Source organism: Pungitius pungitius, chromosome 4, assembly GCF_949316345.1.
Source record: "Pungitius pungitius chromosome 4, fPunPun2.1, whole genome shotgun sequence".
NCBI lineage: Eukaryota > Metazoa > Chordata > Actinopteri > Perciformes > Gasterosteidae > Pungitius > Pungitius pungitius.
This window is the reverse complement of record NC_084903.1, coordinates 25,644,653-25,658,810: the sequence shown is the minus strand read 5'-3', so window position 1 is coordinate 25,658,810 and position 14,158 is coordinate 25,644,653. Positions and strand designations below refer to the sequence as shown.

Sequence of the window (14,158 nt, the reverse complement as noted above, 5' to 3'; positions counted from 1 at the left end):
GACATTTTGTAATTCATGATCTTTCCTATGGACACAAAACGTCAACTTTAAGGGAACAAAGCAAAAAAAGGCTCTTGTTTCTGAGATGAAGAACCACCATCATCATCATCATCCCAATCACAGTTTCTGTTGACACATAAGTACCATTTGAAGTGACCCCCCCATACCATGTGACAGAGAAAGAGACACAGTTTGTAAGGGGACAGGGTACAAAAACAAGCGCTCCTCTGAGGAGCTTCGGGGACGAGCTTATTGGGGCACAAAGAGACAAAGAGACAGGGAGAAAGACAGAGACACAGACAGACCCCAAAAGCATTATGTCCATCAGTCTGAGGATCAGCCAATGAGATGAAGATGTTTCTCATATAAAAACTCTCTCTTTTGTTCAGAAGAAAATGTTCCGGGTATTTTGGGGACTCGTGTGACGTTCCACATACGTTTGTCTCGTGCAACGAACACCAGCTGCCTCGGTCTCCTGTCACGCACGAGGACACATCAGAGAGTGTAAATCCAGCAGTGCACCGGCACAGGTCCGGTCCCGGGTCCCGGGTACCGGGCCCGGGGCCGCGCAGTAGTCCCTCAGCTGGCTTTGAAGGAACCGTCCGGCAGCTGTCGGAAGATCCCCCGTAACGTGTCCAGCTCGCGGGTCAGGTGCTCCACCCGCCGCCTCAGTCTGTCGTTGTCGGAGCTCAGCTCCACCACCTTGTGTTGCGTCTCCATGTTGCGCATCTTGGCCTTGTCCCGGCTCTTGCGCACGGCCACGTTGTTGCGCTCGCGCCGCAGCCGGTACTCCGGGCTGCCCTTGTCCACGTTCTTCTTGGACTTCCCGCCCCCCCCTCGGTGATGCTCCAGCAGCTTCAGGCCGCCCTGCTGCGGGAGGTGCTGCGGGTGGTGGTGCTGCTGGTGGTGGTGGTGCGGACTGGGCACTGGAGTCGGCGGGGGGGTCGGGTGTCCCGGCTGAAGGTGCATGGTGGTCTGCGCGCAGTGCGCGATCTGGTACTGGAGGGGCTGCTGGGAATGCGCGTGTGGGTGGTGGTAAGTGGGGGGCAGACCCGCGTTCACGTCCTCGTCGTCCCGCGGCTCCTGCTTGATGGCCACGGGTCGGATGCGCGGCGGGTTGTGCTCGTAGAGCGGCTCCAGTTTGGACTCCATGTAGTGGGGCATGTAGGGCTGCGGGGGCCCGCACGGACCCGACTCGTACTCCCCGGTCCGCAGCTTGTCCTGCCGGGAGCTGTGGTGGAACAGATCGGCCAGGAAGTCGTCGTTAAAGGCCGACGGGTCGATGTACGCGCTGAGGTCGATGGAGGTCTCGCTATCCCCGATGTCGCCGCCCGGGTCCGACGGGTCCCTGTAGCCGTGCGGCAAGCCGCTCATGGGGGGCCGGGGCGCCACCTCGTACAGGTTGGAGAGCTCCATGGAGAATCTAGAGCCGGGCGTGCATGGAGACGAGCTCCGTGGAACCGGCTTTGGACAAAGTCTAAATGCGCGCAAGGGGGCTCCGAGGTCTGCCGGGCACGCGCACCGAGGAAAAGAACCACTTTTACTTCTGATCCGGATCGAAGTGGATCGGCTTCCTGCGGGACCTGCTGCTGTGACCGGAGGGCTGTCAGAGCGGCTTTATATAGAGAGCGGGAGGGGCGGACACACACACTCACACACACACACTCACACAGACACACACACACACACAAAGACGCACACGCACACACACACCCACACACGCACAGACACACACACACAGACACGCACAGACTCACGCACACGCACGCACAGACACACACACACGCACACACACACACATACACACACAGACACACACACACGCACACACACACACACACATACACACACACACATACACACACACACGCACAGACACACACATACACACACAGACACACACACGCACACACACACACACACACACACACACACACACACACACACACACACACACACACACGCACACACACACACGCACAGACTCACAGACGCGCAGACACTCAAACTAGTCCCACAGAGAGCCAGGGGGAGGTTCTGGGTTCTGGGTCCATAACCCGGTCCACGGAAGTCAGATTAACCAAACACCCTGCGGGAGCGTTATTAACGTGTATTAACGGTTATTACTGGTTATTACGTCCTTGACTCAGAGGTTATGAACCCTGTGCTGTGAGTCCACGTTCAGGATGAAACCCGCATTCTTCTCTGTGTGAAGGGCTCCGTGCGGGGGGAGCGGGGCTCACACGCCGTGCGGGTCGGGAGGAGCCAGAGCGCCCTCTGTCGGCTGGGACCTGAACCCTATGGACACGAACTAAAGCACAACAACAAAGAATATGCAAGTTAGAAATGAAATGGATCTTTTACCTGGTTGTAATGTTACTTCTCACATTAAAGGGATCAGTTTCAGTGAACATCCCATAATGATTCAATGCAAAAGAGGCCATCAAACACACATTATTACTTACTCATATAATATTATATGAATATTAAACATTTATTCCAACAGTTAGTTAGCACTAGTTAGCACTGGTTAGCGGTTAGCAGAGGAGGAGAATCCCTCCAGCTTCAGTCTGTATGATCTCGTAGCTCCTCAGAGGGATCTCCTCAGGTCAGATCTGGGCTTCTTATAATCCTGGTTGCCGTTGGACTGCTTTCACAGTCTAAGCAGCTGCAGAGGTTCTCATATTCAGATAGATACACATTAGTGGCCTCATAAAAATGAAAACACTATTATTTTTACTGTCATTATGTTTATAACTTTAATATTATCAATATCATTATATTCACCAGGACCTGACTGTTAACTTTGCCCCCTCTGACTGTTGGAACCTCGGTGTGACACCTGACCCCCAACATCACAGCATCAACAGGATCCTGTAGGTCCAGGCTCTACAACATCAGGAGAATCCGACCCCTTCTCACTCAGAAGGAGGCGCAGGTACTGATCCAGGCTCTTGAAATCTCCTGGACTATTGTAACTGTCTCCTGGCAGGTCTCCCTGCTCCATTCCACCTCTGCAGCTCATCCAGAATGCAGCAGCTCCACTGGTCTTCAACCTTCCTAAGTTCTCCTACACTGTTCCACTCCTCCTCTCTTCACTGGTTACCAGTGGCTGCCTCATCCAGTTCAAAGCACTGGTTCTCACGTAGCATGCTGTGAATGGATGGGGTCCAGTCTCCATCCAGGACCTGGTGAAACCCTCCATCCCAACCCACACTTCCATTTTTGTGAAGTATATGTGTGATTTGTATTATGGCTTTGAGTTGATTCTTCACCTGTTACATCTTCATACAGTTTTCTCATTAATGCAGAGTATTTCCATTATTTTAAAGTGTACAAATGCATGCCATTGGACATCATATTATAACCATTACAAATACTAGTAGTTCTACATATACATTTTGTAAAATGTGTAGTTTAAGTGGTTTAATTGGACATTCACATGTGAATTCATGCATTTATGAACTAATTAAACAGACCTAATATTACATAAACATATCAACAGAAAAACACAGCACTTCCATTGGTGGAACCAGACGTCAGTTTTAGTGCGAATTGCATCATTCTCTCTCTTCTCGCTCATGATTGGTCAACTATCCCTTTGGCTGCCGCCTGCCGGCCTCTGATTGGCTGAGACCGCACATTACCGTACATGGTAAAGAAGATTTCGCAATCGTCTCCGCTCCATGTTCCAAACAAAAACAGTAAGAGCTCAAACTCGGACGGATTAAACTCCCGTTTTCTACGGTAACTTTCTCTTCTTTGACGGATGGTCGAGTCCGCCGCTGCCCCGTGAAGGTAAGCGGTGTTCTACTCGTATGTGGGAGCGAAGAGGAGCTAACGATTAGCTTTAGCGGCTCGTTAGCATCAGGAGCTAGCTGACGTTATCTGGCCGGCTCAACGCCTAGTGAGCGGACACGAGCGAGAAAAGTGAAAATGTACTTTTGCGTGGGTTGGGAATGAGATTAGACTCCTGAAATCGTTTGTTTGAACGTGTTGGAACGTCACGCTGAGTAAGATGACAGTACATCATCTGTTGGCTGCTTCCGGTCTACTCAAAGTTAGAAAAAGTGCTGTGACATATGGAATTGACGGAGTGCGAGGCGGCTCATCCGGGTCACTGCTTGGTCTGTGGCGGTAATGAGGTGGTCCGACACTATTTTAGCTTTCTTCTTAGCCCTCGCGTGACTGGAGTTCCCCTCTCCGTCGGCACAAAAACAGCCGATGATGATGATGCAACAGCAGGCAATCGCTGGAGCTCTGCTGGTTTCCACCCGGAGTGCTTTCCCTGCGCACCCGCTGCATAGCAACGCGTCGACCAATCACGGCGGCGCGGCTAATTGAGCCAATGACGGCGCTGCGCTGTGATCACGTAGGAGCTGTTCGATCTTTATTACGAATACACCGTGAAACTGATATTGCTCACAACAACGATCAGACGTCCACTCCGTCACTACATGACGTCACGTCGGCCAGGCATGTGTAATTGGCTTCAACGTCACACCAGGGTTTTTCAAATGAAAACGTAGATATACATGATCTAATTTAGAATAAGACATTGACTGATGGGACTGTCACTGCAGATATCCGGCAGTGGAATAAGAACATGGATCCATGTGTATATCCACATGCTGGGAGAGTTTGGAGGTAGTGGTGGAGAAGGAGGACGTTCCTGGGGTCAGCTGTGGCTCTGCAGGCACAGGAACATACTTTACCTTGCGGTAAAGAATAGTGACTGTTAACTGTTGGTAGAGGATAATGGTATTAAAGGGTCTGATGGAACATGTAGTAGCTTTACCTGGAGGTCACTAATGAATTGATTCGTTGTCCTCCAGGCTCCATCGAGTTGAAGGATCTTCTGCTTCCTGGTTCATCCTCTGAGGAGACTCAGACCTCCGCACCTGAAGGCAGCACATCCTGATGAGCCGGCCGTCGCAGGCGAACCTCACAACACACGAGCCCAGCGGTGCGAGCGTCATCCAGAACCAGGCCTCCTCCTCGGCATCCTGCTTGCAGCGGGTCTCCAAGCTCCTCCCCTCAGCTGGCGGCGGCAAGGCCCCGCCCCCCAGCAAGATGAAGAAACCTTCGGCAGAGAAGGACAGCGACGAGTACCGCCAGCGCCGCGAGCGCAACAACCTGGCGGTGAAGAAGAGCCGCATGCGCAGCAAGCAGAAGGCGATGGACACGCAGCAGCGCGTCAACGAGCTGAAGGAGGAGAACGAGCGGCTGGAGGCCAAAATCAAACTGCTGAGCAAAGAGCTGAGCGTGCTCAAAGACCTCTTCCTGGAGCACGCCCACAACCTGGCCGACAACGTGCAGCCGCCCGCCGCCTCCAGCCCCGCCCCCAACGCCGCCTCCGCCAACGGGGGGCAGTGAGGGGGGCGGAGCCAACGGGGATGTTTTGACCTGCCGCTGCTTTTCCTGTCAAGTCTTCCTCGCGCTCTTCTTCATCACTTTGAGTTACTTGCATTTAATCCCCCTCACGGCAAAAATGTTTCCCACAATCCTCCTGGATCCTTAAAAAGGCTTCTGACGTAGCTACACAGATCTTTTAATATAATTTATTGATTTCAGTCTTTGGAGTGAAAGCGAGTCCAATGAACTCGATGGAAGACAATGTTCCATCTGCTCATCACCAGTCCTTTGGGATCCTGCAGCTCCTGAGTTCTTAAAGAATCTTTTAACGCAGGTTGAAGAAGACAAACCTTCAGAGACTCCATCCCAAAGCCAAGCTCCAGTTTGGAGCCCTCAAAGAGCCCACGTGGTGATTAAATGTGACCTGATTTCCACGTGTTCGGGGGGGAAACGAGGTTCATTGATTTAATATAATATCATAGTCCTAGTATCTAATAAGAGTTGGACTTTGTACAGCTCCTCATTACTCCACCTCCACCTGGTGGTGGTGCTGCTTTAATTAAACCCAGCAGGCCACAGATGGAGCTGGGGGGTTTTCTTCAGGAGCTCCTCCTCCGTTGGGTATGTTGTTGTCTGTCTGAGTCCTGCTGCTCAGCACAAAGTTCTGAAGACGTTCTTTGAGGGTCCACTGGGTGGTTGTCCATCATCTAATAACAATGGCTCCCTGTGGGCTCGATGGAGGAACGTGGTGGTGTTTTCTACTCCTCCAGCAGCATGTTGGTTGGTGGAACGTTGTGGTTGGTTGTACCTTTTCTAGCGTGGTGTTTTCTACTCCTCCAGCAGCATGTCCCTGAGAGGCTCTGCATGATGTTCCTTCCGTCTGAATGTTGCTGGGCAGCATTTGTCGCTCAGCTTTTTTATATCACAGGAATCTGGGTAATGTGCATTGTAAATTAAAATTACAACATTTTAACTCTGTTTGTCTTTATTTCCCCGTGTTTAAGTCATGATTAGAACTTTAAGGACAGCTTCAGATCCAGGAGCTTCATGCGAGTGTGTTTTAGTGTACCAGGGGGTGTCTCTTCCCACAATGCTTTGCTCTCTTCCTCTCCACATACAGACATGGAAACATTAAAATGAGCGATGGTTTGTTTAGAATCCACCTCCTCTGAGAACCTGGCAGAGAGCTTCTCACAGCAACATCTGGAACACATGTTCTGGTCCTGGTAGAGCATAACGACACCAGTGTGTGGACCTGCATTCATCACTGAAACTTAAAACCGACTTCTCTGCCTTCTTCCTCCTCCTCCTCTTCCTCTCCGTGCAGCCCGTCTGTTCATGAGGATCATTTGACCTTTGACCCCCTGAAGTGTGTTCTCTCCGTCTTGGCTGCACTTTTCTTGTCTTCTACCCAGAAGACTTTCTGTTGCCATGACAACAATTATGTGGGGCTAACCCTGCCCATCAACATGCAGCTGCTTTAGGGTGTGTGTGTGTGTGATAACTTCCAGCTGTAATATCTACAGAAGCACAGATCGGTGACGTTGGTTCTATCGATCAATACGATCCGTGCACTCGGGGTCCCAGCCAGCTGTAGCTATGGATCTCAAGCAGGATACTGGTGACGTGGCTCCGTGAGGTCTCACCTGTTGAGATGCTCTTCCTCCTCAGACGTGAGGAGGACGAGGCCAACGGTGAAGGTGCTGCCTATCGATCAGCTCCACGTATCTGTAAGTAATCAGAGAGCGAGTGATTGACAGGTTCGGGCGTTGCTTGTCAGGAGGAATTCTGGGAGCAGAAGTTAGATCTTGAGTCTCCTGATTCCTGGAGGACGTGAAGACGTCACTTGGCAGGATTGATTCCACATTTCACAGCTCATAAACAAGATGTCCTCTCTGAGAGGACCTGGAGACACTTCATGTCCTCTCATCTCCCAGACCTCGTTCTGAGGTGACCCGTGTAAGACCATGTCCACTTGTTCAAAGCTGGGAACCTTGCTTGTGAGTGATTGGGTTCTTCTGACTGCATTTCCTGTGTCACATGGGACACATCGTCATGAGCAGATATGCTGCTACGTCTTTGACGTTATTAGTTTTTGAGTAGAACTTTGTTCAATAAAAGAATAAACATGAACTGAATGAAATGGTGAATTCCCCTGATAACCGCCCAAGAAAAGCCAATTCTAAATGGAACCCAGCATGCGCTGCATCTTTAAAATACTGTTTATGATTAATGGTTGGACCTTTTGGACCAAAGGCCGTACAATGGAGGTCAGTGTTTCTCTACTTGTGTGGCTCACACTTTATTTCAATTGTACACATTTTATTGCATTTTATCAGAGGTCATCAGAGGTCAACCATAGGAATACCAATATCTAAGAGAGAAGGAAGGCGTCCAGATGGACCAATCAGAATCCTGTATTCCACAGATGTTCTAAACGTTTGATGTGCTCACACACTAACTCACTCTGAGGAGGAGGAGGAGGAGGAGGAGGAAGTGAAGTGAATATGTGAGATTGCAGCTGGCAGTGTCCCAGTCAGACCAGTAGGACAAGGGGGTCGGCAGAGTGGGGGGGGTCCCTGAACGCCTCACTGGGAGACGCGGTGAGAATAATCAATAAACAGCTCTGTTCAGACCAAATATTGACCTTCTGACAGCAGAGGACACACGGACAGGAGGACACCTGACGCATGTCCCCTGATGGACGCAGCCATCAGTTCCCCATGGAGGACATCACAGATGGAAATGCTTCCTGTCAGCAGCGAGAAGCTCTGTCCAACGTTCCTGATCCTCTGTTATCGATCATCTATTCCTCAGATCAATAAACCAATGAGGACCAACTGGAACGTCCTTTGACTTCATATCGGTTACACACACACGGTGCTGTCGGGACTCTGGACTGGGTCGGAGGTGAGTCTCTCAGACTGATCCGTCAGACAAACAGAGAGCTGCTAACCTTTGACCTTCACAGGGAGTTCTGGTTCACCAACAAAGAGTCCTTCAGAGGCTCCTTAAGGGACCGTCTTTCATGACTTTGCACCCAAGCTACACATGTAGACATATGTGAGCCAATAGATAGGCTGGTTTGTGGTCATGTGACCTCCCTGCTCTGTAACTGCATCGGAGGAACCTGCTGCTGCACAGATGCATTATGGGATTGGATACTTGCTTCATCTCGTGTCTGATGTAGCGGAATCACAACTAGCGCTGCGGCTAGCGTTAGCATCGGGATAATGAAAGCACAATATCAGAACGGGTCATTTAGCTTTAATCCACAGAGACAATAAGAGCATTCAAAAATGTATATAAGAATTTATATCATATTTTTCAAATGCTAACACACTACTTTCAAATCAAACATTTCTGCAGTAATTATTATGAAATATAGAAAATCATCAAGTATTATCAGTCCAAGCTCAAAGCCGACCAGGTGTCTGCTTTGGTCTCCTCACCAAGCTTCAGACATACGTGTTGTGAACATGGTCTCAGCCTCAATCTGCTCAACAGCTACGTCAACAGGTAGCAAGGTAGCACACGTGAGATGGTACACGTTAGCTTTAGTACATTCAAACAAGGACAAATGTGTCGTTCTATAATGAAATCATGTGTGTTCAAACGTTCAATTCAAGCTGTAATGTTCTTTAGGTTGTAGATTTGACTGTTTGGCCCAAATGAATCTTGGTAAAGACCTAAATGCTTTTTGGACCCAGCAGAGACCACAGGGTCTGGGTTCAGGGCCGGATGACTGCCCAGGGACCTTTGAGCAACACGCGCTCATGTGACCTCTACTCGCCTGTCTGTCCTGACGAGTTCAGTGGTGAGAGATTAATATTACCTCATAGTCTCAGGGGTGTGTGTGTGTCTGTGTGTGTCTGTGTGTGTGTGTCTGTGTGTGTCTGAGTGTGTGTGTGTGTGTCTGTGTGTGTGTGTCTGTGTGTGTCTGAGTGTGTGTGTGTGTGTGTCTGTGTGTGTCCGTGTGTGTGTGTGTGTGTGTCTGTGTCTGTGTCTGTGTGTGTGTGTCTGTGTGTGTATGTGTGTGTCCAAGTGTGTGTGTGTGTGTGTGTGTCTGGGTAGCCATTCAGATTCGCCAGCCTGAGGTGGCGTTAATCCCGACCAATCAGGTGGAAGCAGGGATGGACGACGTCCAAGTGGAGACATGAAGGTCAGACTGGGTAAGGCAGCTCCTGCTCTCTGATTGGCTCACAGTTATTAACCCTCTGATTGGCTCAGTGTCACTGAACGCATCGCGACCCTCACAATCAATTCAATTCATTTTATTTTGTAGAGCCCAAAATCACAAATTATCCTCAGAGGGCTTTAAAGTCTGTACACATGCAACATCCTCTGTCCCCAAACCCTCACATCGGCACAGGAACAACTCCCCAAAACATGAAAAAACCCTTCAATGGGGGAAAAAAGGAGGAAACCTTAGGCAGAAGATCAGAGGAGGTTCTTTCTATCAGGATGGAAAGACTACAATGGATGTCATGTGTACAGAATGAACAATGTAAAATATGTACAATACGTTCAATTCCTCTAACAAATGATACAAATAATTTAGTGTACGGCAGGACCACCACAGGGACAACCTCCATCAGATAGATCCTCCATCAGATAGAACTATCATCAGATAGAACCTCCATCAGATGGAACTATCATCAGATAGAACCTCCATCAGATAGAACTATCATCAGATAGAACCTCCATCAGATAGAACTATCATCAAATAGAACCTCCATCAAATAGAACCTCCATCAAATAGAACCTCCATCAGATAGATCCTCCATCAGATAGAACCTCCATCAGATAGAACCTCCATCAGATGGAACTATCATCAGATAGAACCTCCATCAGATGGAACTATCATCAGATAGAACCTCCATCAGATGGAACCTCCATCAGATAGAACTATCATCAGACAGAACCTCCATCAGATGGAACTATCATCAGATAGAACCTCCATCAGATAGAACTATCACCAAATAGAACCTCCATCAGATGGAACTATCATCAGATAGAACCTCCATCAAATAGAACTATGATCAGATAGACCCTCCATCAGATAGAACCACCATCAGATAGAACCTCCATCAGATGGAACCTCCATCAGATAGAACTATCATCAGATGGAACCTCCATCAGATAGAACTATCATCAGATAGAACCTCCATCAGAAAGAACCATCATCAGATAGAACCGCCATCAGATAGAACCTCCATCAGATAGAACTATCACCAAATAGAACCTCCATCAGATGGAACTATCATCAGATAGAACTTCCATCAAATAGAACTATGATCAGATAGACCCTCCATCAGATAGAACCTCCATCAGATAGAACCACCATCAGATAGAACCTCCATCAGATGGAACCTCCATCAGATAGAACTATCATCAGACAGAACCTCCATCAGATGGAACTATCATCAGATAGAACCTCCATCAGATGGAACTATCCTCAGATAGAACCTCCATCAGATAGAACTATCATCAGATAGAACCTCCATCAGAAAGAACCATCATCAGATAGAACCGCCATCAGATAGAACCTCCATCAGATAGAACCTCCATCAGATAGAACCACCATCAGATAGAACCTCCATCAGAAAGAACCATCATCAGATAGAACCGCCATCAGAACCAGCATCAGGTAGAACGATGCTGGTTCTGATGAAAGAAAGAAAGATGTTGGTTCATGACAGTAATATGGATCCTATTTACAGTAATGAAGATGGCAGCAGGTGAGCGGTTTGATGTCATTGCTCCACAGATACCAAGTTGATTCTGTCGTGATATTTTCAGTACAAGCGTCGAATTATCGAATGTCAGTTCTTTTCCTTTCATAAATAGTAAAGCTGAATTATGTTACCTAAAAATTCAGCTTTACCTGTGCTTCTTTTTAGAGGCTCACCCCTCCTGATCACCGATTGGTCAGAACTGACAACTTGAGTAAACAATACAAATAAATCAATAACAATAATAGTAATGCTGCGTTGACATGATGTTTATTATTCCTGTGCATCACTGATTCTTCACATCAAACCAGACCTTCTCCATTAGATCTGATGATTAAATATTCTTCTTCTTATTGGGCGGCGTGTTGTGGTGATGTAACATCGTCCTTTAACCCTTCTCCTCCTCCTCTTCTCCTCCTCCTTCTACCTCTCCATGTCCTTCTCTCACTCCGTCTTCTCCTCCTCATCCTGCTTCTACCTCTCCATGTCCTTCTCTCACTCCGTCTTCTCCTCCTCCTCCTGCTTCTACCTCTCCATGTCCTTCTCTCACTCCGTCTCCTCCACCTCCTCCTTCTACCTCTCCATGTCCTTCTCTCACTCCGTCTTCTCCTCCTCCTCCTGCTTCTACCTCTCCATGTCCTTCTCTCACTCCGTCTCCTCCTCCTCCTCCTTCTACCTCTCCATGTCCTTCTCTCACTCCGTCTCCTCCTCCTCCTGCTTCTACCTCTCCATGTCCTTCTCTCACTCCGTCTTCTCCTCCTCCTCCTGCTTCTACCTCTCCATGTCCTTCACACACACACAGACACACACACACACAGAGTCACCATTAGTGCGCTTCTTTGTGTCTTTAATGGCGATGGAGCTGCAGTGACTCCGCTGGTCGTTGCATCAGCAGGTTTTGAAACTCCTCCTCCGGGGAGCGTGGAGGCGGCGAGCAGGTCGAGACACACACACGCACAGACACACACCCTTACACGAGGCAAGCAGTCCATGGGGATCACTGGGGGGGGGGGGCGGTTGTTGAGCAACAGCAGCGAGCCGAGCCGGTCGAGCGCCACCCTTCACCCAGTTGGTCTGCTCTGTGATTGGCTGAGGATGTCGGGGGAGACGACCCCCTCTGAGCGTGACCAACGCACACTTAGATTGACACGGGTTAGTATTACTGTACAACCTCAAGTTTTTCTGTATAATCCAAAGTGGTACTCTACAAAGCAAAGTATTACTGTACAAAGTGTCACTGTACAATCTGAAGCAAATACACCAACACGTACAGTATGTTAAGCTCTGCGGATCTTCTGAAGAAAGCAGCTTGGTTCAAACACACCAAACCAGCTGGAGTTTAAGGTTTCAACTTTACTGGAAATACTTTCATAATAAAACTGGTTATACAGATTATTTCTGTTTATTGTCTTTCATTTGTTGCATTCTTCGTCTGCTGGTCGTCTGTTGACCCGTTGACCTGTTTACATGATAACCTGTTGACCCGTTGACCTGTTGACCTGTTTACATGATAACCTGTTGACCCGTTGACCTGTTGACCTGTTTACACGTTGATGTGTTGACCCATTGACCTGTTTAAATGATAACCTGTTGACCCGTTGACCTGTTGACCTGTTTACACGTTGATGTGTTGACCCATTGACCTGTTTAAATGATAACCTGTTGACCCGTTGACCTGTTGACCTGTTTACATTTTGATGTGTTGACCCATTGACCTGTTTAAATGATAACCTGTTGACCCGTTGACCTGTTGACCTGTTTACACGTTGATGTGTTGACCCATTGACCTGTTTAAATAATAACCTGTTGACCTGTTTACACGTTGATGTGTTGACCCATTGACCTGTTTAAATGATAACCTGTTGACCCGTTGACCTGTTGACCTGTTTACATGTTGACGTGTTGACCTGTTGACGTGTTGACCTGTTGACCTGTTTACACGTTGACGTGTTGACCTGTTGACCCATTGACCTGTTTAAATGATAACCTGTTGACCTGTTGAGCCGTTCATGTGTTAACTTTTACTGCACGTCGTGTTTAGCTTCCCATGCTCACTTGTTAAATGGATGGGGACAGAATCCAGTACGGACAGGTACGTGAGAACAGACGGACACACATGGATAACGCTACCGTAATCTCTTTATATTATTACTCTTATTATAATTATAACACGGGTAGATGAAATCCAGCGTTCTGATTGGTTAAGAGCGAGTCACAGGGTGCATTATTAAAGCAATGAGGTACGAGAAGAAGGGGGGGTGGGATTTTGCAGGCCATCCATTACTCGTCCTGTCCTCCCCTCACAGCTTCGAACCCTCCCAACCCCCTTATCTCATGCTCTGTGTGTATTTTTATCTTCTCTACAGAAACCGATACAGCGGTTGTGAAACAGCTGGCGAGTCAACTTGTCACTGGACGGGCGGTCAAACTGCCGGCTCAGCATGACGGATGCTGGAGGTCAATGAAGCCTTGTCCCGGTTCTTCTGCTCGCTGTGACCACTGACCCTCCGACATGTCTCCTAACAGAGATCCATCATGTCCACCTGGCTGCTCAGCTCTACCAGTCTGTGTCTCGGACGGGTTCTTCTTCTTGTGAGCACCAAACGCATTCCTCACTGTGTTTGACCACTGGGCTTAGACCTGTACCGCCTCGTGGGCCATTTGCTACCGGGCCGCACAGAAAGAATAAACTTGTAAAATAAAGGATTTTCTAGCAATTACATACCCTTGTCTCTGTCACGTGATGATTAGCAAAAAACCTAAGCCCACAAGCTGTGTGGAGAGCGTCTTTGGAAACCGGAAAAGGCTCCTGAAGAAACAGAAGAGCTACAACTTCAAAAAGAAAACTAAATTTAAAAGGAAGTATTAGGAGTCATCCTGAAATTGCGTGTTTATCGCTCTGCGTTATACCGATGGATGCGATCATATCTTCATTTCGTCGTTTTATCCGGCACAAGTCTGGTCTGCATAATGTTGTCTCACATGAAACCCATCCGTGAGGCCAAAAGGATTGGGACAACTATGATCTCCTGAAGGCTCACTGGAACCATAGAACCTCCTCCATTAGG

The 14,158-nt window shown here is 48.4% G+C and overlaps 2 protein-coding genes across 2 annotated transcripts; one reads left to right on the top strand and one right to left on the bottom strand.

Annotated features, from left to right (window-relative positions):
- Nucleotides 1-373: 373 nt before the first annotated feature.
- cebpa (CCAAT enhancer binding protein alpha) lies at nucleotides 374-1,609 on the bottom strand. Its single transcript, XM_037454248.2, has one exon. It carries the CDS (start codon nucleotides 1,414-1,416, stop codon nucleotides 580-582), a length of 837 nt encoding a protein of 278 aa, XP_037310145.2. The 5' UTR covers nucleotides 1,417-1,609; the 3' UTR covers nucleotides 374-579.
- A 2,015-nt stretch (nucleotides 1,610-3,624) lies between these two features.
- cebpg (CCAAT enhancer binding protein gamma) lies at nucleotides 3,625-6,328 on the top strand. The gene is made up of 2 exons (XM_037454411.2): nucleotides 3,625-3,798; nucleotides 4,836-6,328. The coding sequence occupies exon 2, from the start codon at nucleotides 4,921-4,923 to the stop codon at nucleotides 5,374-5,376; it is 456 nt and encodes a 151-aa protein (XP_037310308.1). The 5' UTR covers nucleotides 3,625-3,798; nucleotides 4,836-4,920; the 3' UTR covers nucleotides 5,377-6,328.
- Nucleotides 6,329-14,158: the final 7,830 nt, after the last annotated feature.